The sequence below is a fragment of the Pogoniulus pusillus genome, chromosome 23, assembly GCF_015220805.1.
Source record: "Pogoniulus pusillus isolate bPogPus1 chromosome 23, bPogPus1.pri, whole genome shotgun sequence".
Classification (NCBI taxonomy): domain Eukaryota; kingdom Metazoa; phylum Chordata; class Aves; order Piciformes; family Lybiidae; genus Pogoniulus; species Pogoniulus pusillus.
In genome coordinates this window covers 10265082-10292201 of record NC_087286.1, presented here as the reverse complement: position 1 = coordinate 10292201, position 27120 = coordinate 10265082, and the positions used below count along the sequence as shown (strand labels likewise).

General features: G+C 47.9%; 1 protein-coding gene across 1 annotated transcript in view; it reads left to right on the top strand.

Annotated features, from left to right (window-relative positions):
• MALRD1 (MAM and LDL receptor class A domain containing 1) overlaps window positions 1-25267 on the top strand; it is a 209708-nt gene extending 184441 nt beyond the window's left edge. The window contains exons 37-41 of the mRNA XM_064162534.1: window positions 12047-12129; window positions 12217-12307; window positions 19415-19490; window positions 23578-23634; window positions 24972-25267. Of these exons, the coding sequence (XP_064018604.1) occupies window positions 12047-12129; window positions 12217-12307; window positions 19415-19490; window positions 23578-23634; window positions 24972-25100 (436 nt within the window). The 3' untranslated portion in view covers window positions 25101-25267. The remainder of the gene's footprint in view (window positions 1-12046; window positions 12130-12216; window positions 12308-19414; window positions 19491-23577; window positions 23635-24971) is intronic.
• The last annotated feature ends 1853 nt before the right edge of the window (window positions 25268-27120 follow it).

Genomic DNA, 27120 nt, shown 5'->3' with positions numbered 1-27120 from the left:
AGCTTTCAGCCAGCCCAGACAAACCACAATTCTCAACAGATCACAAGGCATGGCAGAGTTGTTTGCCTTTCCATCCCACATCCATTTCAAAACTCAGTTTGTGAAATGGCATGAGAAAAAGCCTGCCTTTGCTAACCTTCCTTCTGGTTAGCTAAGCTGGGGGTTAGGGGCCAGAAAATGGCTTTCTTCCACTGCAGGCTTACCACAAAATAAGCACATCTGCTGGAACTTGAAAAGCGTGGCCCCAGGAGTGCTTTGTTAACCACCACAGATATGGCACAGAGGGCATTCCTCCAATTCCTGGCTGGTGATTCCCAGTGAAGTCACCACCCACAAAGTATTGTCCTGTGCAAGTCAAGCTTCTGGCAGCAGGCTGGAGAGGAGAGGCTCAGCCCCAAACCATAGCAGATATGTCAGCAAGCAGTTTAGCTTCCTCTTTGCTGTGTGGGTGACCAGAGCAACAGGAAGGCTGCTTTTATTCAATCCTCATGGAAAAAGAAGTTCTCAGAGTTTCTTTCTTGAGGAAGGAATAAAAGAAGAGCTGGAAAGGAGCTGCATAGGGACCAGCAGCAAAGCAGCATTGAATGCTCAGGAGAAAAACAACCAACCTCAAAGGTAAATACATTAATGCAATAAGTTAATGCTAAGTGCATGAGCACCAAGTGGTAATCTCGTGCTAACCCTTTAACCCTTGAAGAGAAAGCAGGAGAGTCTGAGATACCAGCAACACTTCAGTGGTGAAGTGAAAAAGACCAACTCAGCTCCCAGGTGACAAAATTCAGAGTATGTCATGCTTTGATATCATTTATATCTATATAAATATGTTTTCTGGGCTCCCCAGTCCAAGAAGGACAGGGAATAGTAGAGAGAGTCCAACAAAAGGCTACAAGGATGGTGAAGAGACTGGAATACCTCTTCTATGAAGAAAGACTGAGAGGCCTGGAGGTGTTTAGTCTGGAGAAGAGAAGGCTGAGAAGGAATCTGATCAATGTCTGAGGGGTAGGTGTCAAGATGAAGGTGCCAGGCTCTTTTGGGTGGTGCCCTCTTGTTCCTTGTCCTTCCACAAGCATAAAGTAGAACCCAAGAAATTCCACCTCAGCAAAAGGAGAAACTTGCTTGATGTGAGGGTGCTGGAGCCCTGGAACAGGCTGCCCAGGGAGGTTGTGGAGTCTCCTTCTCTGGAGGCTTTCCAAACCTGCCTGGATGTGCTCCTGTGTGAGCTGCCTGGGTGATGCTGCTTTGGCAGGGGAGTTGGACTCAGTGGTGTTCAGAGGTCACTTCCAAGCTCTACCATTCTACGATTCCGCGATACAAAACATTTAAAGTGTATTTAGTATAATACAACAAGGCAATCCATGTGCAGGTGCATGACACAGTTCTTACACTGCATTCTTTAACAACATCTGTGGCACAAAGATCTTTTGATTTTCAGGTATCTGATGTGGAAGAATAAAGGCAGGGCCTTGTGCCAGCTTTGTAACAGACTCAGGAGCAGTAAAAAACAATAATCTGCTAGGAGCCAGACAGAAAAATGTTACACCTTTTATTCCAAATAGATGGAAAAGTGCAATGTCCTTGCACTCAGGGAAATGGGTTAATGAAATCAGATTTTCAGATATATGAAAGTTGACTTCAGCTTACATAAAAGCCTTGGTCCTGTGTCTTTACAGACCATAAACCTCTCCTTTATTAACATGGAAAGTTTGTCTTGGCTCCCTGCCACCTTATCCTGACTCTCAACATAACATCAGCAGCAGAAAAACAGAGCATAGCAAAGATGCATTGACCTCACAGATTTTTGGATGCTGCCTCTCTCTCTTGGAGCTGGTTACCAGGGTAGCTGGGGTTTTGGTCTGCCTGCTGCTGCACAAGAGAGCAACATAAAGACCACTCTGAATTGCACAAGCCCAGGGATTCATCACACAGGAGCTTTAGCATCAGGGGTCTAGTTTTCTGGTACAGGATTCCAGCATGTTAAGGGCTGGAAGAGACCTCTGGAGAGTTTCCAGTCCAACCCCCCTGCCAGAGCAGGACCAGAGAATCTAGCACAGGTCACACAGGAACACAGCCAGACAGGGCTGAAAAGGCTCCAGCGAAGGAGACTCCGCAACCTCTCTGGGCAGCCTGTGCCAGGGCTCTGGGACCCTCACACTCAACAAGTTCTTCCTCATGTTGAGGTGCAACTTCCTGTGCTGCAGTTTCCATCCATTGCCCTTGTCCTATGCCAGGGCACAAGTGAGCAGAGACTGTCACTGTCCCTTCCTTCCTGACCCCCAGCCCTCAGCTACTGAGAGACATTGCTCAGATCCCCTCTCTGCCTTCTCCTCTGCAGACTAAGCAGCCCCAGGGCTCTCAGCCTTTCTTCCTCAGGCAGTGCTCCAGTCCCTTCAGCATCCTTGTATCCCTCCCTTGGACTCTCTCCAGCAGATCCCTGTCCCTCTTGAATTAAGGAGCCCAGAACTGGATGTAGTATTCCAGGAAAGGCCTCACCAGGGCAGAGTAGAGGGGGAGAACCTCCCTGGATCTGCTGGACACACTCTTCTGAATGCACCCCAGGATCTCATTGATCTTTTTGGACCACCAGGGCACATTGCTGTCCCATGAAGAACTTCTTGTCCACCAGCACTCCCAGCTCCTTCTCCACAGGACTGCTCTCCAGCAGATCACCTCCTAACCTCTACTGGTGCAGTTAATTATTCCTTCTCAGGTGCATTCTTTATCTGCCCTGCTTATTCCTTGCCTGCAGCCAAGACTGAACTATTGAATGGGTGCTGGAGTGCTGCTAGACATTCTTCTATCGTTGGCTGTAGCTCAGCATACATCAGTAATAGTATGTGGTGCACTACAGGCCACGTGAAATGTTTTGCTTTGTCCAAGGGCCAAGTATAACAGTTGGAATGAGCTCCTCTCTCACATATAAGCAAATAAGCCAGATTCAGAGCTCTTCTCCTCAACAACAGCCTCAAGAATGTTCTTGGAGTTCAAATTTCTCTTTGTGTCCACAAACAGAGCAGTGTCAGGTGCTGTGGTCTGGAGTTTTGATGACAGAAGAGATGCTTTAGCTATTGACAAAGACAACAGATTTAATCTGTTTTTTATTAGGTGCAGCTAATTACCTCTGTGTATGCCATAAGAATCCTGCTGCAAAGCTAAGCCCCAAATCACAGAATGAAAGGGTTTGATTTGGAGGGGGAGATGCAGGGGCAGCTTCTGATCTTCCAGTTAAATACTGTGCCTTGTAAATGTATGGGTGAGGGCTTGGAGCATGAGGATCCTTAATTCCAGCCTCTCTTAAATTCTCAAGCCTTGACTCTGTAACCATAACAACACCAGCAGAACGTGGAGCTGGGAGAAAGGTTGCTGTGAAATTATCTTTACTGCACCTGAAGTGGTTTAGGATCTCATGAATTGTTTAAAGGTCATTCCTCTGAAGATTTCATCAATTTAAGTTGTTAGCTAGAAATTAAGAGAGTGAATTCCCTAAGATTCCATGGAATTCCTCTCTGCTGTCAGAAGAGGATTGTACAACTTACGCAGGAACAACTTCCCAGAGTTATTTTTTTTCCATGGGCCACATTAGCTCGTGTAGAACCCACTGCAGAACTGCTCTGCTCTGGTGAGGCCACATCTGGAATAACAGGTCCAGTTCTGGTCTTCCTGGTTCAGAAAGAACAGAGACTTGCTGGAGAGGGTACAGGAAAGGGATACAAAGATGGTTAGGGGACTTGAACAACTCTCTGATGAGGAATGACTGAGAGAATTGGGACTCCTTAGTCTGGTACAAAGAAGACTAAGAGGGCATCTCATCAATGCTTACAAATACTTAGAGGGTAGGAGTCTGGAGGATGGGGCCAGGGTTTTTTTCAGTGATGCTCACTGGTAACAGGCACAAACTTGAACAGAAGAAGTTCCATCTAAACATGACCAGGAACTTCTTAGTTTAAGGCTGCTGAAGCACTGGAGCAGGCTGCCCAGAGAGGTGGTGGAGTCTCTGCCTTTGGAGACATTCAAAACCCACCTGGATGTGTTCCTGTGTGACCTTCTTTAGGTCAACCTTGCCAGACTTGCTGAGGGGACACTCTGTCCCCTCCCTAGGTGAAGCAGAGCATTTCAACCAATCAAAAGATAAGATCAATGCTAGGAAGGGGCAGCAGGGAAGGAATGAAAATAATTATAGCACGTTTTATTTTGATTTGTGCCCAAAATGTGGTTTAGTAGAGACAAAACACTTCCATCCCTCAAGCTTTTCAAGTAGCTACTGGATTTCACCTCAATATTGCAGATGAGAAAGCTGTTCAGAGGGTAAAGAGCAGTAAAAAGCAGGTATGAGAACAGAAAAGGAGGCTGAGGGGAGACCTCATGGCTCTCTACAACTCCCTAAAGGGAGTTTGGAGCCAGAACTACCTGAAGGAGGTTGAAGCCAAGTGGAGATTGGTCTCTTCTCCCTCCTATCAGGTGATAGAAGGAAAGGAAATGGCCTGCAACTCTGCCAGGGAGGGTTAGGTTGGAGAGTAGGAAATGTTTCTTTGCTGCCAGGGTGGTCAGGGATTGGTGCAGGCTGCCCAGGGGGGTGGTGGAGTCCCCATCTCTAGATGTGTTCAAGAAACCTGTGACTATGGCACTTGGGGACATGATTTAGTGGCCATGGTGGTGTTGGGTTGAAGGTTGGACTCAATGATTTTAGAAGTCTTTTCCAACCAAACCAATTCTATGATTCTATGACAGGTCATGGAACAAATATTATTTCTTACCTAATTTTAGATCTCTGTGTGATTAAAGGCAATAAGAAAAATCATTGAAAAACTGAAACAATGCAAACCAAAACTCTCCACACCCTAAAAGAAACAAACCCACAACCCATCAAAAATAAAGCAAGAACCAGCAGCTCACTGTGGAAAAACCCAACCACTGCAAATCTATTCACATCTGTGATTAGCTTTCTACTGCTATGTAACCCCATCCCTTCTATCAACAGAACTCTCATTCAAGCCAAAAAGCTGCTTTTAATGCCTTGAACAGGTTCACCTTAATGTTACAAGCCTCTTCTGTATTTCTTTCTCTTGTTTCCTGGTTTCACCTCAATAAGAAATCAATGCTGTATCTGAAAGCAAAAGAATTTTGCCACCAGCTGTCAATACCAGCTGCACAGTCAGGCTTTCTGCCAGGTCATTCCTTAATCTCTCTTCAGTCCTCTAGAATTCACAGCTAAGGGCTGTACCTGTGACACAAACCTGGGAAAAGTGGGTTTAGAGATTTGTTGTGATTTATGTCCTGCACTTGAGCCACAACAGCCCCATGAATGTTCCAGGCTTGGGGTAGAGCGGCTGGAAAGATGTCCACTAGGGAAAGACCTGTGTGTGTTGATTGTCAGCTGGCTGAAGATGAGCCAGGGTCTGCCTAGGTGGCCAAAAAGGCCACCAGCATCCTGCCCTGGGTTAGCAATGGTGTGGGCAGCAGGACCAGGGCAGTGATTGTGTCCCTGTGCTCAGAACTGGTGAGGTCACACCTTGAGTCCTAGGTTCAGTTTTGGGGCACTCACTCCAGGAAAGACTTTGAAATGCTGGAGCAGGTCCAGAAAAGGGCAACCAAGGTGGTGAAGGAGGATCACAGAATCACACAATGCAATCTGCAATCTTTGATCGCTTTTGGTGATTCTATGATCCACAACCTCCCTGGAGCTGTTCAAGGCCAGGTTGGATGAGGCCTCGAGCTACCTGTTCTAGTGGGAGGTGTCCCTGCCTATGGCAGGGGGGTGGGGGCTAGATGAACTTTGTGGCTCCTTCCAACCTAAACCATTCTATGATTTGAATCACAGAACCATTAAGGTTGGAAAAGACCTCTAAGATCATCAAGTCCAACCACCAGCCCAGCACCCCCATGCTCACTAGACCATGCAAACTGCTAGAGGAAATGGCCTGAAGTTGTGCCAGGGGAAGGTTAGGTTGGAGATGAGGAAAAATGTCTTTGCTGCAAGAGTGGTCCAGGATTGGCACAGGCTGCCCAGGGAGCTGGTGGAGTCCCCACCCCTGGAGGCGTTCAAGAAATATGTGGCCATGGCACCTGGGGACATGGTTTAGTGGTCATGGTGGTGTGGGGGTTGGCAGTTGGACTCAATGGTCTTAGAAGGCTTTTCCAACCCAAGTAATTCTATGATTCTATGTCCCAAAGTGCCACGCCTCCTATGTCCTCTGAGCTAGCCATTGTGACACCCTTAAAACCACTGGTAACAGATCCAGGTGAGGCTTTATCTCTTAGGCTAAGCTTGTCCAGCCTCTCTCTAGATACTTCCCTTTCCAGGTGCTTAATGTTAGACAAATTAAGTCCTGCTTTAAAGCTTTGGAATTGGTCACCATAGTTTCATTGTGTATCTGCATAAAAAGCAATTAGATAGACACTCCTTTGAGTCCTTCCTTCCAACAATAACCTTCTCTTACTTAGCACAGGCTGTAATTAGAAGCTCTCATTGTGGCTCTGGGAGCAGTGAGCGATGAGTGTGTCATGCTGAGGACCTGGGAGTAGCTCCCAGCACACCCTAAGAGGAAAGAATCCAGAAATCACACAGAGAAAATTAAGCCAAAATATTCATTTTCTTCCCAACTGCCATCAGTTAACATTTTAAGCTCTGCCATCTCTGAAGAGTTCCCTTCTCTGTTTGAAGGACCTCTGCTAGGACATAACATGAAGGTTTTGGGTTCTAAGACTTGCTCTGGCAAGGACTGCCCGGAGTGACTTAAGCACTGTGTGACAATCTGTGACCTCCTCGTTAGTCCCAGATGTATTTCCTTTCAGTTTGACTTTAGGTTCTGGAGGGTAGGCAGCAACACACACATTTTCTGCCATCTACCATGCCTCATTTTGTTTACCTCCAGCATAGCTGCTCCCACTCATCTTCTGGAGGAATTAAACCTGATCTTTCCAGGTCTTCCATACAGTTTGAATCACTCTAATGTCTTTCCCCTTCATTTTTAAGCACAGTGTGGGCTTCTTATGCACAGTTTTGGGCTCCCCAGTTTAGGAGGGACAGGGATCTCCTGGAGAGGGTCCAGTGGAGGACGATGAGGATGATAAGAGAACTGGAGCACTGCCTGATGAGGAGAGGCTGATACAAAGTGAGCTTTCCTGGAATAGCCTCTGAGGATGCAGAGAGCTTTCCTCAGAGTCCCTCCACTTTATTTAGATACTGTTTATACCTTGCATTACTCTGCCTCGTGTAGATTTTGCAGCTTTCAGAAGAGAAGCTCTGAGTCCTCAAATCCTGACCCTTGGTATTACACAGGGTCACATCATATACTTCTATTCAAAGCTTAGTTAGCTTTCTTTTACAGCCAGTTGTGGGAAATACTTGGCTTGTGTGTTCCTCTCTGTCTTGCTCTGCTACTGGGAGTTTTCAGCATCTGAGGATCTTTGGAGCATGTGGCACCAAAGGCACTGGGTACCAGCTGGCTCTTCTGAAGCAGCATGCCAGGAGAAAAACAGGAAGGCAAGAGCCTTGCTTTTCTGTTTGGGTGCTTTCTGATAATTTATAGAATCATAGAATGGTTGCAGTTGGAAAAAAGACCCTTTGGATCATCCAGTCCAACCATTCTCTAACTCTGCCAAGGCTGGGACTAAGCCATGTCCCTCCACACCACTTCTCTGTCTCACTGAAACACCCCCAGGCATGGGGATTCAACCGCCTTCTTGGGCAGCCTGTGCCAGTGGTTGGGAACCCTCTCAGGGGAGAAGCTTCTTCCCATATGCAACCTAAGCCTTCCCTGGAGCAGCTGGAGGCCATTTCCCCTCATACTAAGTTTCCTACCAGTGCGCACTTGCAGCCCAGAGAGCCAAACAGAGCCTGGGCTGCCTCAAGAGAAGTGTGGGCAGCAAGGCAAGGGAGGGGATTGTGCCCCTCTGCTCCACTCTGCTGAGACCCCACCTGGAGCACTGTGTCCAGTTCTGAAGCCCCTGTGACAGAAAATATCTGGAGGTGCTGGAACACGTCCAGAGCAAAGCCATGAGGATGATCAGAGGGCTGCAGCTGCTCTGCTGTGAGGACAGACTGAGGAACCCTCCATCAGGTCCATGTCCTTCCTGTGTTGAGGGCTCCAGAGCTGGATGCAGGACTCCAGGTGAGGTCTCAGCAGAGCAGAGTAACATTGCAGAATAGCTCAAGTGCAAGAAGATGCCTACATTGCTGCAGCAGGGGTTACTTTTTGCCTATGGTGGAATAAAGAGCTGCTATTTCCACCACCCTCCTAAGTGTCTGCTGGAGCTCATTTTGCATAGCACAGAGAAACTTCTGCACTGAGCTACCAGAGGGATGTAAAGTCTTTGTTTCTACAAATAACTGAGTTATGGGTTGTGCTTTTTGTTCTTTTTCTATTCCTGAGGCAGCCTACACTTCTGGCACAGCTTCTGAATCCTGTCAGCACCAGTGGGTAATGGCCTCTGTACTTATAAACGTGCCAGATGTATTAGGGATGTAGCAGTGGTAAAGCTGGGTCACTGAATGGGTGGGTTGGGAGGTCATCCAGATCCTGACTGGATCTAGAGATCATCCAGTCCAAACTCCCTGCTAAACCTAGAGCAGGTTGCACAGGACCACAATGTCCAGGTGGGTTTTGAAAGTCTCCAGATATGGAGACTCCACAACCTCTCTGGGCAGCCTGTTCCAGGGCCTTGCCACCCTCAGAGTAAAGAATTCCTTTCTCATGTTTAAGTAAATCTTCACAGAGAAGATGTTGGCTTGGGTACTACACAGTGCACAGTGACACTGGCAGGAAAACACAGCTACCATCATCCACATGTTGCTGCCTTGACTGAAGTCCTGCTAACACCATGCACCCTAAAGACTTAGCTGGACACACGTTGGTCGTTCTGACTGTGCACATGACATAACAGATCAGGTTTTCTGTAGGACAAAGGTTTCAGAGCAAAATAAGCAAAGCAGACCTGCCTCACAGCAGAGAAAAGGTGCACCTTGGCCAAGAGACACTGGGGACAAGAGAGGGCGAGCTCCTGGAAGCAGGAGGTCTTGTTAGCAGTTAGCCCTGTGCTTGCCATTTGTTAATAGTTTTCTGTTAGCAACAGCAAGCTCTGTTATGGACATTTGCAGGCCAAAATAGGAATTGGTGCCTCTCAGACACTGAGTGTCCCTTTCTCCCATCCACTCCTGTGGGCAGAACTCTCTGTGGACACTGTTGTTTGCCTAGCAGCTGATTTTCCTGTTGTGCCTTCATTATTGCTGACCAATTCCTTTCACACAGAATCACTGAGTTGCGATGGACTTCTGAAAGTCACCTTGTCAAAGTAGGGTCCCCCAGAGTAAATCACCCAGGGAGGGGGTGGAATAGCCATCCCTGGAGGTGTTCAAGAAGTGTGTAGCTGTGCTGTTTCAGGATAGAATTCAGTGATCATGGCAGATGGATTGTGGTTGGACTTGATGATTCCTGAACTTAATGATTCTCTAAGATCCTAGAACCACAGAATCATCCAAGTTGGAAGAGTCCTCCAAGCTCATCCAGTCCAACCTATCACCCAGCCGTGTTAAATCAATCAGACCATGGCACTAAGTGCCTCATCCAGGCTTTTCTTGAACACCTCCAGGGACAGCGACTCCACCACCTCCCTGGGCAGCCCATTCCAACGCCAACCACTCTCTCTGTGAAGAACTTTCTCCTAACATCCAGCCTATTCATACAGCACAAAGTCTGATGTTCTGAAGCGCAGCAGTGTCTCAGCCAGACACGTCCCTGTCAGTTAAACCTTGTCTGAGTGAGCACCAAGAGCCACAGACACTGTGCCTGCTTTTCATTTTTCCCTCTGAGCCAGAGGAGACCTAACCACAGGCACAGGATGCAGCACAGGCAGTGCTCGCTTCATTCCGCTGCATCACCAGCATCTGTGCTGGGATGGAATGAGTTAGAAATCCTTCAAGGCAAACTTGAAGGGTGAGCATTGCCCCTTCCAGGGCGACTTCCTTGTGAGAGCCTGCTAATAGCAGAAGACGTTTTGTCAGGCAGGATGGATGAGGATGTGCAGCGGGCTGGAAGCATTCGAGCGCTGCTTCATCTGTCTGTCTCTCTTGCTCCTCCCGTTTCAGCTGTGAGGATTTTCCTGTCTGAATGGACTGCAGTGGCTATCTCTGGATTTCAGATAAGCCTAAGACTCGTGTGAACCATGGTGCTGCTAATTAGTCAGGATGTAATTAGTCCTAGGAAGTTAATTGCACATAAATGATGTGGAATTTCAGCTTTGCAGCTTGAGAGATAAATTCGGAGCCTTTCCAGAATTGTCTATCTTAAACTGAACTAAACTAATAGGGAAGGGATTACTAAGGAAGCTCTTCCCAATTCCCATTGCCCTGCTAATGAAGATTTAGCACATTGCCCAGCAGACATGGTTGGTCTGCACTCTCTAAGATGCTTCCACCACAGCAGTATTTGCTTATCCCCAGCTGCTCTCATCAGAGAAGGAACTGATAGTGCCTGTGAAGTTGCAGCTTCTCTGCCTCCAAAGAAAAGGAAAGCATCATCTGCACAGGGACTCCAACAGAGAGCCACAAGGATAACTGGGGGACTTGAGCATCTCCCCTACGGAGAGAGACTGAGATCCCTGGGGCTGTTTAGTCTGGAGAAGACAGAGAAGATCTGATCAATGCCTATCAATATCTGAGGGTTGGGTGCCAAGTGAGGGGGCCAATCTCTTCTCAGTGGTGCACAGTAAAAGATAAGGAGCAGCAGCTACAAACTGGAACATAGAAGGTTTCAGCTCAACATGAGCAGAAACTTTGCAGTGAGGGTCACAGAACCCTAGAGCAGGCTGCCCGGAGAGGTTGTGGAGTCTCCTTCTCTGGAGACTTTCCAAACTCACCTGGATGTGTTCCCTGGCACATCTTGAGGCCATTTCCTCTTGTCCTCTGGCTGTGGTGACTTGGGAGAAGGGCCTGACCCTGGTTGAGCAGGGCTGGTGCTCTCCTCCTGGCATGTTCTCTGCCCACTATTTTCCAGTGATCTGATGGGTTGCAACAAATCCCACCTCAGCCTCTTTGGCTCTTTAGTGATGTAATCTTTCTCCTGTCACGTCTGAGGCTGGGATATAGATCTGCTTTCTGATATGCGCTGATCCTTTTAGGAGTCTCCTGGTTTTCACCACCTGCAGACTGATACTCAGTAGTCTCCATCTCTCTACATCCACCATGCACAGTGGGAAAGTGAAATGCTCCTCTCCCTCCCGAGTGTCTCAGTTAATTCCATGTGCAGCTGCTAGAATATGGCACACAGGCAATGCCATGTGTGCAACAACAGAAAATCCTCTCTCACTTGCTCAAATAAACTGGCTGCAGGCGTTAGCTCACCTGTAGAGCTTGGATGTGGAAGAGGCATTTGTTGAAGTATCACAGTATCACAGTAGTTTCACTCCAACAAGAAAACAGAGAAGCACAAGAGAGACATGAGGTGGGAGGAGATGGACACTTTCCTCACCACTCATCATTTCTCTTTCCTTCATTAAGGTCCCAGTTCTCCAGCTGAGAACTGTCTTTAACCTTCACATAGAGGGTAGCAGACAAATTGGTAACATTTCCTCTACCACGGGGGAGCAATGTGATGGCAACATGAGCAAGGCAGCCAATGCTAGTCCTTGGAATTTGGTTTGGTTTATTTTTTTCTCTCTTAGGTTTGTTTTGTGTCTTTCTCACTCTCCATGGAATCAGAGAATGCTTTGGGTTGGAAGGGACTATGTAGTTCCAAACACCCTGCCATGGGCAGGGACATCTGCTAAAGCAGATTGCTCAAGGCCCCATCCAACCTGGTCTTTGAACACTTCCAGGCTTGGAACCTCCACAGCTTCTTTGGGTCACCTGTTCTGGTGCCTCACCACTCCCATGGGGAAGAATTTCTTCCTAACGTCTAACATAAATTCTCTTTCATTGCACTGACTTTGATGCTGCTCTTTGTGACCCCTGGGTGAGCCTGAGTTGCTGGCAAAAGCATTCAAAGGATTTTGCAGTTCTTGTGTGCTTGTCACTGGTTGTGATCCTTGCTTTTCCCTGGTCTTTTATTCACAGATGTAGGAAAGAATGGAAAGGGAACCGTTGCCACATCAGTGCTAAGCCTCCTCAGCCTCCAGCTTTAAGCCTCCTTCGAAATGGTGAGTTTGTAACATGCCTGAAATATCTTTTGCTTCATTGTTTGAATCTTTCCTTTCCTTATTTTTATCTCTGCTTTGCTTTTGCAGATATTTGGATTGGGTTGGGGATCGGTTTCTTGCTGATTAAAATTGCAGCTGCCACCTTGTGTTTCCTTTCCAAGAAGAAAGTGCCAGAAATGTAAGTGAAAGCCTCTTTCTTTTGCTGTGAAGCAGACACAAATGTGGCACAAAGTGATGGCTAAGTGCCCAGTGTTTCAACTTCTAAGTCTCTCCACAGTCTGCTCTCATGTGAAACACAAAGTACAAACCCCAACTCTGCAACAAAAGCTGACCCAGGTGTGTTCTGGGCTGGAAACACTGAGCTACAGCTGCTCTGCTAAGGACATAGGAGGTGGTTGAATCCCCACCCTTGCAGGTGTTTCAAGGAGGCTGAGGGACAGATTTAGCACCAGCCTTGGTAGATGTAGACAATCACAGAATCACAGAATGGTCTGGGTCGGAAGGGACCTCCAAAAGTCACCCAGCCCAACCTCCTCTGCAGTCAGCAGGGACATCCTCAACTTCATCAGGTTGCCCAGGTGACCAATGTCATCTTACCTCTTCCCATCACCCATTTCCTCTTCATCTCACACCCATCATCCAGTACCACCATCTGGCACTGGCACCATCCCAGCACAGACCTCTTGGCCTGTGGGCCAAGCTCCTGTTTTACTTATGGTGAGTGAGGGCTCTGGATAGAATTGCAGAATTGTTTTGATTGGAGCAGAGGAGGTTCCATGGGAACAGAAGAGAAGACTTTGGTACTGTGAAGGTGCTGGAGCCCTGAGCAGGCTGCCTGGAGAGGTTGTGGAGACACCTCCTACCAGCTCAGGTTGCTCAAGGACTCATCCAACCTGTCCTTCAGCACCTTCATGGAGGGGGCATCCACAACCTCCCTGGGCAACCTGTACCAGTGTCTCACCACCCTCACTGGAAAGAATTTCTTCCTAATCTCCAGTCTAAATCTCCCCTCTTTAGGATAAAGCTTTAGAGTAAGCAGTGGGTGTTGGCAGAAGCCTGTAGCATGCACAAGGTGACAGCACCACACAGAGGCATCAGCATTTACTTCTGGTTTATTTTACTTCTTTTTAAGGAGATTTAGGTGTGTGTAGCTGTGCACATCAATGATAGTTTCCTACAGTTCATTTTCACTTGAAGAGCTTCTGTCCACTTTATCCCCCCTGAGTCATGTTGTTTTCTTAAAGTCAGTAAGCGTTAGAGGCGCTCCGGGAGTGCCTGCCTGCATGTTCTTCTGCAAGCAAGCTCTCACCTACATTTTCATCACCTTTTACTCATGGGTTTGCCTACTTATGGTTTAATAATTTCTGTTAAGAAGGGGAAGGAAGCTGGTGAGGGGTCTAGAGAACAGGGCTGGTGAGGAGCAGCTTAGAGAACTGGGATTGTTTAGTCTGGAAGAGAGGAGCCTGAGAGGAGACCTCTTTGCTCTGTGGTTCCCTGAAGGAAGGCTGGAGTGAGGTGGAGATTGGTCTCCTCTTCCTAATTTCAGGCAATAGAACAAGAGGAAATGGTCTGAAACTGTGTCAGGGGAGGGTTAGGCTGGAGATTAGGGAAAATGTCTTTGCTGCAAGAGTGGTCAGGGATTGGCACAGGCTGCCCAGGCAGGTGGTGGAGTCCCCATCCCTGAAGGTGTTCAAGAAACCTGTGGCCATGGCACCTGGGGACATGGTTTAGTGGCCATGGTGGTGCTGAGTTGAAAGTTGAACTTGGTGATCTTAGAGGTCTTTTTCTCCTAAGACAGTTCTGTGGTTCTATGATTAGTGTCTTATTTTCCCAGAAATAACTTATTCACCAGCAGCCCAGGTGGCAGGCAGGAGGGGTAGGCTGCTGACCCCTTAGACAGGTACTGGTTAAGAAGCTGCTGCTAACAGAGGTTGGAATATTGGAGTTACATTTATCTCTCTTTTCATTTGCTAGAAAGATTGCTTAGAGCCTTAACCCTTCCTTCCAATCCAGGATGAATATGCTACTGCTCCTTTGCTGTCTCTTTGCTCTCCTCCTTTTGCAAGAATTTAATCTCTGATCTGCAGCCTTGGAGCTCTCCAGGGGCTGAGTGGGAGTCACTGGAACTCATCAGGGAAGTTTCTTTCCTAATGGACAGGAGCAGGCAGTCACATGGCTTGGCAGCAGCATCCTTCATCACCACCAGAGCATTCAGAGAGCCAGGCTGCTCCTCGGCTCCCAGCTGGGGATATGTGAGCCTTGTATAGAAACCCCAAATCAGAGCAAGCTTGTAAGGCTCTCACATTCCTCTTCATGCTCCAGAGATAATGTTTTCAAAGTCATCTTCAGCATTTGTGAGACTTCCTCTCAAATACTTCCTTCAGTTCTGGTGTCCCCAGCATGAGAAGGACACAGAGCTGCTGTAGTGAGTCCAGAGGAGGCCACAAAGATGATCCAAGGGCTGGAGTAGCTCTGCTGTGAGGACAGGCTGAGGGAGCTGGGAGTGTTCAGCCTGGAGAAGAGAAGATCTGGAGGGACCTTTGAGCTGCCTTCCAATGGCTAAAGAGATCCTACAGGAAGGCTGCAGAGGGACTTTTCATAAGGGTGCCTAGAGACAGGCCAAGGGGAAATGGCTTGATGCTGAGGCACAGCAGGGTTAGACTGGAGCTTGGGAGGAAGTTCTTCAGCATGAAGGTGGTGAGACTTTGGAACAAGTTGTTCGTGGAGATGTTGTAGGCCAGGTTGGATGAGGCCTTGAGCAGCCAAGTCTAGTTGAGAGGCTTTGCTGCCTGTGTGAAGGATAGGTTGGAGTACATGATCTCTGAGATCCCTTCCAACCTAAGCTATTCTGTGATTCAGTAGCTTCTGCCCTTATTGATCAAATAGAAACAAAGCTTCATTTCATCTTTTGTTTTATTGGAGCTGCCTTCTCATTCATCATTTTACTTTAAAAAGTAAGAATGTGAAACTTGACTGAAAAGTGAGTAAGTTTCCACCCAGCCAGGCAAAGCTTCTGTGCCACTGCCTCCAAAGAAGTCAATGTTCCTGGATCCTTTTGGTTTGTTCCTTTCAGAGAACCACAGAATCATCGGGGCCGGAAGGGACCTCAAGGATCATCCAGTTCCAACCCCCTGCCATGGGCAGGGACACCTCACACTGGGTCAGGCTGCCCAGAGCCACATTCAGCCTGGCCTTAAAAACCTCCAGGGATGAGGCTTCCACCACCTCCCTGGGTAACCTGTTCCAGTGTCTCAGCACCCTCATGGGGAAGAACTTCTTCCTAATGTCTAATCTAAATCTGCCCTCCGCTAGCTTGGGTGCATTCCCCTCATTCCATTCCATTCACTATTCTTGAAGTGAGCCATCAGCTGCAGTGGTGATGCAGTGCAGCTCTTACCAGCACTGCAGTCACAATGAACATAGAACATTAAAGTTCCCAAAGCCTATATTGATAGGGCTTGGATGAGGAAGACTTAATGTTCTCTATTTATAAATAGAATAGAATAAATACAATCAACCAGTTTGGAAGAGACCTCCAAGCTCAGCCAGACCAACCTAGCACCCAGCCCTGTCCAGTGACTTGTGAACTGGAGAGAGGCAGAAACTGGTCTTGTGGAATGAGAGAAATAGATGCAGCTTTGTAGAATCACAGGATCATAGAATGGTTTAGATTGGAAGGGACCTCAAAGCTCAGCCAGTTCCAACCTCCTGCCATAGGCAGGGACACCTCCCACTAGAACAGGTTGCTCAAGACTTCATTCAGCCTGGTCCTGAAGACCTCCAGGGAGGTTGTGGAGCACAGAATCACCCAATGTGATCAAGCTGTGCCAGTGTCTCACCACTCTCACTGCAAACAACTTCTTCCTCATATCTAGTTTGAATCTCCCCTCTGCCAGTTTAAACCTATTCCTTCTCATCCTGTCATTACAAGACCTTGTCAATAGTCCCTCCCCAGCCTTCCTGTAGCCCCCTTCAGATACATGAAGACCACACCAAGGTCTCCTGGAAGCCTTCCTCCTCCCACCAGCCCTTGTGATGGGCACATTTCTCTCTACTCTAGCCACAAGCTCTCCTTGTCAGCAGGGCACTGTTTCAGTTCAGTCAGGTAACAGCAAGCACTGAGTGAGCTCAGCTCAGGCCACTGTGATATGTTTATTTACACTGCCCAAGCAAGCAGTTTAAACCCAGGGTGTAAGCTGAGGAGCAGATGGCAATGCTCACCCCACTGACTGCTGCTGAACTTTGATGCTTTCCTCAGCAGTATCTCTGCTGGTGATGGGGTACTGGAGTGGGCAGCTCATTGCTTTGCTCTGATAAGGAAAGCTGCATAGTCCTAATTATCCAAAGCCCTAATGTGCTGTGTTTACTTCAAGGGAGGCGTGCACAGCATGAAAAGTAATGTCAATACGTCCTCTCAGACTTTGTCAGGCAGTTGCCACCTCTCATCTGGCTGATGGATTATAGCAGTTGTGTAAATCTGATTAATTTTTCTTTCAGGACTTTGAAGTCTCTCAGAAATATCTCAGAAACTTTTATGGGTAGTTCTTGCTGCCCTCTGGGGAGAAATGTTTGCTGTCTGCAACAGGCATGTTGCTACCTAGGCAGTCACACCCCTCCACTGTGTGCACCTGTGGCCACTGTCTGACCTGTCTCCACTTCTGGGCTCCTGGGGGTCGAGAAGGGCAGGGACTTCCTGGAGATGATACAAAAAGGGCTACAGAGGTAGACTGGAACATCTCTCTTGTGAGTGTGGCCAGCAGTCCTTCTGCCCCTGTACTCAGCACTGGTTAGGCCACACCTTGAGCCCTGTGTCCGTTTCTGGGCCCCTCAGTTTAAGAAAGATGTTGAGGTGCTTGAATGTGTCCAGAGAAAGGCATCAAGGTTGCTGACGGGACCAGAGCAGAGCCCTGTAAGGAGAGGCTGAGGCAGCTGGGGGCGTGCAGCCTGCAGAAGAGGAGACTCAGGGCAGACCTCATTGCTCTCTACAACTACCTGAAGGGAGGCTGTAGCCAGGTGGGGTTGGTCTCTTCTCACAGGCAAGCAGAGACAGAACAAGAGGACACAGCCTCAAGCTGTGCCAGGGCAGGTTCAGGCTGGATGTTAGGAAGAAGTTGTTCACAGCAAGAGTGATTGGTGTTGGAATGGGCTGCCTGGGGAGGTGGTGGAGTCCCCATCCCTGGAGGTGTTTAAAAGGAGACTGGAAAAGACCTCTGAGATCATCTAGTCCAGCCTTTCACCTAACACCTTCTAATTAACTAAACCATGTCACTAAGTGCCTCATCCAGTCTCTTTTCAAGCACCTCCAGGTTTTTAAACACATGAGGGATATTGAACTGTTGGAATCAGTCCAAAAGAGGCCACGAAGATGCTCAGAGGGCTGCAGCAGCTCTGCTGTGAGGACAGGCTAAGAGAGTTGGGGCTCTGCAGCCTGGAGAAGAGAAGGCTTTGAGGAGACTTTGGAATGGTCTTCCAGTATCTGAAGGGGGCTACAGGAAGGCTGGGGAGGGACTGTTGACAGGGTCTTGTAATGACAGGATGAGAGGAAATGGGTTTGAGCTGGCAGAGGGGAGATTCAAACTGGATGTTAGGAAGAAGTTCTTTGCAGTGAGGGTGATGAGAACAGAGCAGATTGAGATTGGATGTGAGGAGCAAGTTTTGCACCAGGAGGGTGCTGGAACACTGCAACAGGTTGCTCAGGGAGGTGTTTGAGGCCCCATCCCTGGAGATATTCAAGGTGAGGTTGGACAGGCCTGTGGGCAACCTGATGTAGTTGAGGATGTCCCTGCAGAGTGCAGGGGTGTTGGACTGGATGACCTTTGGAGGTCCCTTCCAGCCCAGCCCATTCTATGATTCCATGAGACATCAAAATCCAGACATGCACATCTGCCCCTCTGGGCACTTCATTTCCAAGCACAGCCAAATTCCTTAAAAACTTCTTATCTGAGTTTGCTCCTGGCCTAAGGTTTTGTGAGCCATGGTGTGGTACTAGAGCAAAAGATCAATTCTGTGTGCATTCAGTGGGCTTCATTCAGCAGGATTAGTATGCAAACACACACTTAGCAGGCATGGCAATGACCTAATATATCACAGCTTCACTAAACCAACCAAAAGGCCCAGAATAAAATGATTTATTATGGCTGAAATTAAGATCAAATTAACAAATCAAGGGGTTCAGATATTCACATTGCTGTGCCAGGTAATCAGGCTGAATTATGAGGCGGGCACTAGAGGGAATTACTTTCTGGCAGTGTTGTTGTGAAACATTTTAAGGAGAGAAGCCTGCTTTAGTCTAACCCCCAAACTAATCTGCCTGCAATCACAAGCTGAGCTATGTCTGCAGCCCACTTGTCTCTCTTCCTCCTCAGTGTCCACTGTGGTTTCAGTTCTTTGCAAAAGAACTCTTGTGGCTCTTACTGAGGAACAGCAGCTTCTCTTCCCAACGTCCCTGAGCCACTTCAGGCCTGAAATTGTGCCAAGGTTGGAGATTGGGAAAGATTTCTTTGCTGAAAGAATGGTCAGAGATTGGAACAGTCTGCCCAGGGAGGTGGTGGAGTTCCCATCCCTGGAGGTGTTCAAGAAGCCTGAGTGCAGCACCTCACTGGCAGCCTCTTCCTGTTCTCAGTGAGATGTTTTTCCTAATACCCACCCTAAACCTCCCCTGGTGCAATTTGAGGCCCTTTCCTCTCCTCCTATCACTCATCACCTGGGAAAAGAGGCCAGCATCCACCTGGCCCCAGATTCCTTTCAGGGAGTTGTAGAAAGCAATGAGGTCTCCCTTCAGCTTCCTCTTCTCCAGGATGAACAACCCCAGCTCTCTCAGCTGCTCCTCATAGGACTTTTGTTCAAGACTCCTTACCAGCCTTGTTGCCCTTCTCTGGACACACTCCAGCACCTCACTGTCTTTGTTGTAGTAAGTGGCTCAAAGCTGAATTTGGTAGTGTTAGGTAATGGTTGGACTCAATGATCTTAGAGGTGTTTCCCTACCAAAACCAATTCCATGATTCCACCTTCTATTCACTCAGCACTTTACCTGCATTTCTTGAGTAGCTCTGTGTGCAGCCAAACCCATGTCTCATTTTAGCAGCAACCAATGCAAAATGGTTCTTTTAACCTGCATGATTTCCACAGCCCATTGGCTCAATCCCATTCCTTTAAGTCTTGCTCACTTGGACACACATTTTGCCATCCTTTTGTTTTTTCTTTTGCCTCAGTCTGAAGCTGCTTGGTCCATTGGCAGCCTGTCTCATACTAAATGTTGTGGTGTTGTCTGCTTGGCTTCCCTAAGGAACCTGGAGAAAACAGCTCATGCTTCCTTTGCCAATCCATTGTATGAAGACCTTGGTTCGTCTGAGAAAGCAAAGGTAAGTAGCAAGAGCTTCAGAAGTGGGGTTGTAGCCTTCAAAGGAGTTCCTCATTAAAACAAAGCAGTTCCTCATTAAAACAAAGCAGTGTAATCCCTTACTGGATGCTGCTTAAGAAAAGAAGTAAGAATTAAACATTGCTGCAAACCTTAGATCAGACAGCTCACATCTTTATCATGAGGGTGCTGGAACACTGGAACAGGTTGCCCAGAAGAGCAGCTGAGGCCCCATCCCTGGAGATATTCAGGGTGAGGTTCATCAAGACTCTGGGCAACCTGATCTTGTGGAGGATATCTCTGCTGACTGCAGAAGGGGTTGAGCTGGATGACCTTTGGAGGTGCCTTCCAACCCAGACCATTCTGTGATCCTGTGCTTCCATGATTCTATGAACATCTTGACTAATGCTGACTATGGGCTGCTAAATAGGAGAGGGGAAGGAAAAAAAAGGAGCTGTGGATGAAATATTTAGCCAGACATGTAGATGAAAACCTCTCTGGACTTGTCTTCTCTTGCTTCTGGGGCAAAAAACATCATGCAAACAAACATCCAACAAATGAAAACCACCACCAAAACCACAGCCAGAAAATCCAAGAGTCCTGCAATGAGTTGGGGTGGAAGGGACCTTGGCTTGGTTGAGCAGCCAAACTGCCTTTGCAATTCACTTAACTTTAACAAAACCATTCATAGCACTTCCCAATGCCTTCACAGGGCCACAGGGTATTAGGGTTGGACAGAACATCTGGAGAGCTTCCAGTCCAACCCCCCTGCCAGAGCAGGACCAGAGAATCTGGCACAGGTCACACAGGAACACATCCAGACAGGGCTGAAAAGGCTCCAGAGAAGGAGACTCCACAACCTCTCTGGGCATCATGTGCCAGGGCTCTGGGACTCTTACACTCAAGAAGCTCTTCCTCATGTTGAGGTGCAAATTCCTGTGCTGCAGTTTCTATCCCTTGCTTTTGTCCTGTGCCAGGGCAAAAGTGAGCAGAGGCTGTCCCTGTCCCTTGGTTCCTGACCCCCAGCTTTCAGCTATTGATAGACATTTTTCAGATCCCCTCTCAGCCTTCTCCTCTGCAGACTAAGCAGCCCCAGGGCTCTCAGCCTCTCCTCCTCAGGCAGTACTCCAGTCCCTTCAGCATCCTTGTAGCCCTCCCTTGGACTCTCCAGCCAACTCCTGTCCCTGTGGAACTGGGGAGCCCAGAACTGGATGCAATATTCCAGGAAGGGCCTCCCCAGGGCAGAGTAGAGGGAGAGGAGAACCTCCCTTGGTCTTCACTGTGCAATCATATTCCCAGCATTCTAAAATTCACTCTGACACTAAACAAAGAGCTTTCCCTAACACCACTTGTGGAGCATCATTAAAAGATTGTGGAGTAACAGAGAGATGTGGGAATAAAATATTAATCTAAAAGTGAACATCTTGCAACAACAGATTTCAAGGCAGGAGTTAACCCTGATATTACAGTGGTAGCTAAAATGCATGGTTTGCATTTAACAAAAGAGCTATGATTGGCTTCAAATGCAGCTCTCTCTGCTATTTAATTTGTTATTGAAAAGAACACAGACAAAGCACTTCAGGAGTAGAAGGAGATTAAAAAATATGCTTACAACATCCTGCAAGCCCTCATTTATCATAGAGTCAGAACTGCTTTGGCTGGAAAAGACCTCTAAGATCATCCAGTCCACCCTTCAACCCAACACCACCGTGGCTACTAAACCATGTCCCCAGGTGCCAGGCCTACAGGTTTCTTGAGCGCCTCCAGGGATGGGCACTCCACCACCTCCCTGGGCAGCCTGTGCTATTTCCTAACCACTCTTGCAGCAAAGAAGTTTTTCCTAACCTGCAACCTAATTCTGCCCTGGCACAGCTTCAGGCCATTTCCTTTTATTCTACCATGTGAAACTAGGCAGAAAAGACCAATCCCACCTGGCTCCAACCTCCTTTCAGGGAGCTGTAGAGAGCAGTGAGGTGTCCCTCAGCTTCCTTTTCTCCAGACAAAACACTCCCAGCTCCCTCAGCTGCTCCTCCCCAGTCCTGTTCTCCAGACCCTTCACCAGCTTCATTCCCCTACTCCAGCACCTCAGTGTCCTTCTTGGAGTGGAGACCCCAAAACTGAACCCAGTCTTCAAGCTGTGGGCTCACCAGTGCTGAACACAGGACACCATCACTTCACTGCTCCTGCTGGCTGCACTGTTGCTGATCCAGGTCACAGGATCACAGGATGTCAGGGGTTGGAAGGCACCCAAAGAGCTCATTGAGTCCAACCCCCCTGCCACAGCAGGACCATACAATCTAGCTCAGGTCACACAAGAACACATCCAGGCAGGTCAGGATGATGGTGACCACTTGGGCACACTGCTAGATCACATGCAGCTGACTGGCAACCAGCACCCCCAGGTGCTTTCTGCTGGGCAACTTTCCAGCCACTCTGTCCCACAACCCGTAGCTTCCACAGGCTTTGTGGTGACCCAGGTGCAGGACTCAGCACTGGACTTTGTTAAACCTCATACAGCTGACCTTGACACATTGATCCAAGGTGTTCCAGATTCCTTGGCAGTGCCCCACAAGGGGCAATGGTGGAAGCTGAGGCATAGGAAGTTCCATTTAAACATGAAGAGGATTTTTTTCCCCTGTGAGGGTGACAGAGCACTGGAACAGGCTGCTCAGGGGGGCTGTGGAGTCTCCCTCTCTGGAGATATTCGAGACCTGCCTGGATGTGTTCCTGGTGATGCTGCTCTGGCAGTGGGGTTGGGCTGGATGAGCTTTCGTGGTCTCTTCTAGCCCCTGACATTCTGTGATGCTGTGAAATAGAAAATCACATTTCCTTCTCCTTCCACAGCCACTAACAGAAGATTCTTCTGTGGCTTTGACCAGGATTAATTATGACATTCCATTTGCTTCCTAGGAAGGGTTCCTTACACCTGCTTGTGGAGACATTAGATCAAATTAATTCCCTCACAGGTTGAAGTTGGTGAGAGTTCCAAGTTGGAAGCACTCCCATCACAATCATGTCCAATTTATCAGGACATTTTTATTTTAGTTGAGATAGATTCCTGACAGGCTTTATTTCACAGCAGCCTGCACAACAGGAGCATGGTGTCAGGAGAGAGACGTTCACAGAAGACAGCTCCAGGCACTGTGATTGAAGTCCAGAGCTCTACCAGCTTTTCCTCTATTTTCTTCCAGATCAGGGAACTACATATCTGAACTAAAGATGCCTTCAAAGGGGAAAACAAGAGTTAGGAATTTTGTCTGAATCTGAAAAGCCTTAAATGTGGAGTATTGTGTCCAGTTCTGGGCTCCTGGGTTCAAAGACAGGGATATAATAGAGGCTATGAGGATGATGAAGGGGCTGGAACAGCTGTCTGATGGGGAAAGACTGAGAGCCCTGGGGCTGGTTAGGCTGGAGAAGAGAAGGCTGAGAGGGGATCTGATCAATGTTTATCAATATCTGAGTGGTGTCAAGATGAAGGTGGTGTTTGGTGCTGCCCAGGGATAGGACAAGAGACAATGGATACAGACTGGAACTCAGGAGATTCCAGCTCAACATGAGGAGAAACTTGTTTGGTGTGAGGGTGCTGGAGACCTGGAGCAGGCTGCCCAGAGAGGTTGTGGAATCTGCTGCTCTGCAGACTTTCCAAACCCACCTGGACATTTTTCGTGCATGACCTGCCCTGAGTGATGCTGCTTTAGCAGGGGGATTGGGCTGGATGATCTCTGGAGGTCCCTTCCAACCCCTGGCACTCTGTGATTCTGTGACTTTATGACCAAGCAAAAGAAAAGACAAAGTGAGCAACAGCTCTTCTCTCCAGCTAGATGCATGGGAACATGTTCTGGTCTGCTCTTCTCTCCTAAAAGCAGGTGTCTCTAAGTTCCATAAAGGCAAAACTCTTCTCCACAAGCCTTTCTGGCCACTGAGAGCACACAGGACAGCTGCTGTCACACTCTTGCCTGTGATCCTGCCTGGTGGCTTTGGATCCCTGGCATGTATCGTTCAGGCAGCCACATGGAAGGGCATTTTCAGGATGTTATTTACAGCCCACTCAAAATATTCTGAAGCAGTTTGGTTTTGTTTTCTTTTTATAGTCTCCTGGCCCTGTGACCTCACCCACTGTTCAAATCAGTGTTTCTCCATGGCGTGAGGTATGTATCACACATTTCCCTTCTAAAGCAGGATACAGATTGGGCTACTAGATGAGATTCATCTGCAGAGGAGGGGGGGAAATGTCACTTAAAGTCAATGGTAACTCAGCACCTCTACAAATGAGGTGCTCTGCAAAGATGAGCAGGGTTGGGCTGGCTGACAAGGACCTAAGTTTCAGTCATGTTGCTTACCTTAGCTGTGTGTTATACCAAAGAGTGGTCCAGCCCTGCCCAGCAAGGCAGATGCTGAAGGAAATGAAGACTTCATGTGATCTTTCTCATACCTTCCTTGCTCAAGGAAATGAGAACTGATCACTGAGGCACCTCAGGATGCATTTTTGTGGTCATAGTAGTTGTGTTATGGTTGGACTTGATGATCTTAAAGGTCTCTTCCAACGTCAATGATTCTGTGATGGAGATTACAGTGGTGTGTATCAAAATCAGTCACCCACTGCAGTTATAGCATTGTGCACAGATTCTCCAAAATAATACCGATTGGAGAGGGAAGGAAAACAAAGCTGGGAATATTTCTGGCCAGCAGGTGTAGGGAAGTGATTTTGCCCCTGTACTCAGCACTGGTGAGGCCACAACTTGAATACTGAGCTCAGTTTTGGGCCCCTCACTACAGCAAAGACATTGAGGTATTGGAGCGTGTCCAGAGAAGGGCAACAAAGCTGGGGAAGGGTCTGGAGAACAGGGCTGGTGAGGAGCAGCTGAGGGAGCTGGGGGTGATTAGTGTGGAGAAGAGGCTGAGGGGAGACCTCATTGCTCTCTACAGCTTCCTGATCAGAGGTTGCAGTGGGGTGGGGGTTGGGCCCTTCTGCCTAGTATCAGATGATAGAATAAGGGGAAATGACCTGAAACTGTGCCAGGGCAAAGTTAGGTTGGAGATGAGGAAGAAATTCTTTGCTGCAAGAGTGGTCAGGGATTGGAACAGGCTGCTCTGCTGGAGTCACCATCCCTGGAGGTGTTCAAGAAAGGTGTGGCCATGGCATGTGGGGACATGGGTTAGTGGCCATGCTGGTGTTAGGTCAATGGTTGGACTGAGTGATCTTAATAAGCTCTTCCAATCAAAACAATTCTATGATTCTGCAGTTGCAGAAGAAGGTTAAATGACTTGATCAGGTGTGTGGAGTGAATAATGACTTTGGTGGAGCTCTGCTGATTGTTATCAGCTGAAAGTTGATCTAAAAATTCAGACATTGTACAGTTTTCCTTGAACTTAACATCTTGGGTAGCTTCTGTGAGGACTCTACAACCATTCACATGTCCATTCTAACAAACACTTGAATGGAAGGACTTGGGGGTGTAATTCCATCCCATGCTTTCTCTTTTAGTATCTGTTCAATGAAGATGTGAATGTTACTTCTTTCCCAAATCCTCTCTATGGTGAAGCATCAGAGGACATCGAGAAACTGTGCAGTGCCTTGAAAGCAGACAGCAAGCAGGATCCAGATTTCTCCTAACCCTTTGCCTGAAGATTTGCTCTAAGCTCTGAAATCATAGTACCATAACCCACACAAAATGGATGATTGTCTCTGCACAGGATAACTCTTTGGTTAAAATAACTTTCTGAGCAAAATGGTTTGATGTTAATGATTGAATCCATGCATAAGTAAAATATACATATAGATATGTGGTCTTCTGCTGTTTCTTTTGGTGCAGAAAGAGATTGATAACTGTAACTAAGCATTCATGAATCCTGGGGTGCATCAGGAAAACTCTGTTCAGCAGGTCTAAGCAAGGTTCTCCTTCCCATCTGCTCTGCTGAGACCACACCTGCAATATTGTGTCCAGTTTTGGGCTTCACAGTGCGAGAGAGAGAGCTGCTGAAGAGAGTCCAACAGAGAGCTGTGAGGATGATGAAAGGACTGGAACATCTCTGCTGTGAAGAAAGGCTGAAAGCCCTGGGGCTGTTTAGTCTGGAGAGGAGAAGGCTGAGAGGGGATCTGATCGATGTCTGTAAGTATCTGAGGGGTGGGTGTCAGGAACATAGAGCCACAGAATGTCAGAGGCTGGAAGGGGCCTCAAAAGCTAGGTTCTGTTTGGTGGTGCCAGGTGATAGGACAAGCAGCAACAGGTACAAGACAGGACCCAGGAGGTTCCACCTCAACATGAGGAGAAACTTGTTTGGTGTGAGGGTGCTGGAGGCCTGGAGCAGGCTGCCCAGAGAGGTTGTGGAGTCTCCCTCTCTTCAGACTTTTAAGATCCACCTGGATGTGTTCCTATGTGACTTGCCCTGGGTGATGCTGCTTTGCCAGGTGATGTAGGTGATCTCTAGAGTTCTCTTCAACCCCTAACATTCTGTGATCCTATGATTTGCACAGTTCAGTTTCCAGTGAGTTAAAATATTTAACCAAATCCAGGCTAGAGATGTTTGGGCATCACAGTTTGATTGCTTGGGAAATGATGACTGATATTTTTCTACAGTGTTGCCTTGGCCAGGGATTTTACATGTTTTTTTTCAGTGTTCCAAGGGGCAGAAGCAGAAGAAAAGTCTTTGTATCATTTAAGCCATCAAAGCTAAAGTGAAAGGTGGTCACGAATCTGTGTGTCAGCTCAGCGTGGGATCCATCCACAGGACTTACTGCTATGTACTTACTGCAGCCCCCCGCACGAGAAGGACATGGAACTGTTGGAGCCAGTCCAGAGGAGGCTACCAAGATGCTCAGAGGGCTGCAGCAGCTCTGCTGTGAGGACAGGCTAAGAGAGTTGGGGCTCTGCATCCTGGAGAAGAGAAGGCTTCCAGGAGACCTTGGAGTAGTCTTCCGGTATCTGAAGGGGGCTACAGGAGGGCTGGGGAGGGACTATTGACAAGGTCTTGTAATGACAGGAGGAAGAGTAATGTGCTTGAACTGGCAGAGGGGAGATTTATACTGGATGTTAGGACAAAGTTGTTTGCAGTGAGGTTGTCCAGGGAGGTTGTGGCTGCTCCCTCTCTGGAGATGTCCAAGGTTGGATGAGGCCTTGAGTGACCTGTTCTAGTGGGAGGTGTCCCTGCCTATGGCAGGGGGTTGGAACTGGCTGAGCTTTGAGGTCCCTTCCAACCTAAACCATTCTGTGATTGTATATACCATTATTTATGTATATATATATGTGAATTAACCTTACTATACATATCTGGCCTAATTCCCTTCTGCCTGGCTGTAGAGTGCTTAACCACAGCACTACTGAGGCATTTAGCTTAGTGGTTTGTCAGAGGGTGGAAACAAGCATGTTCAGGAAACCCTGCTCCTGCTGCTTAGGTTGGCCTCCCACACAGCTGGGATTTAAGCCATCCCATCCCTACATAAGAAAGATATTGGGGTATCACCTTGTGATTCTGAGTGTCCTCCTCTGTGGTGCCAGGCTTAGCTTACACACCTTAACCTGGTAAATGTCATTTTCCTGACTGGCCACTGGAATTGCATGGTGGTCACTTGAGCCACAACAACCCCAAGCAATGCTACAGGCCTGGGGCAGTGTGGCTGGAAACTGCCTGCAGAA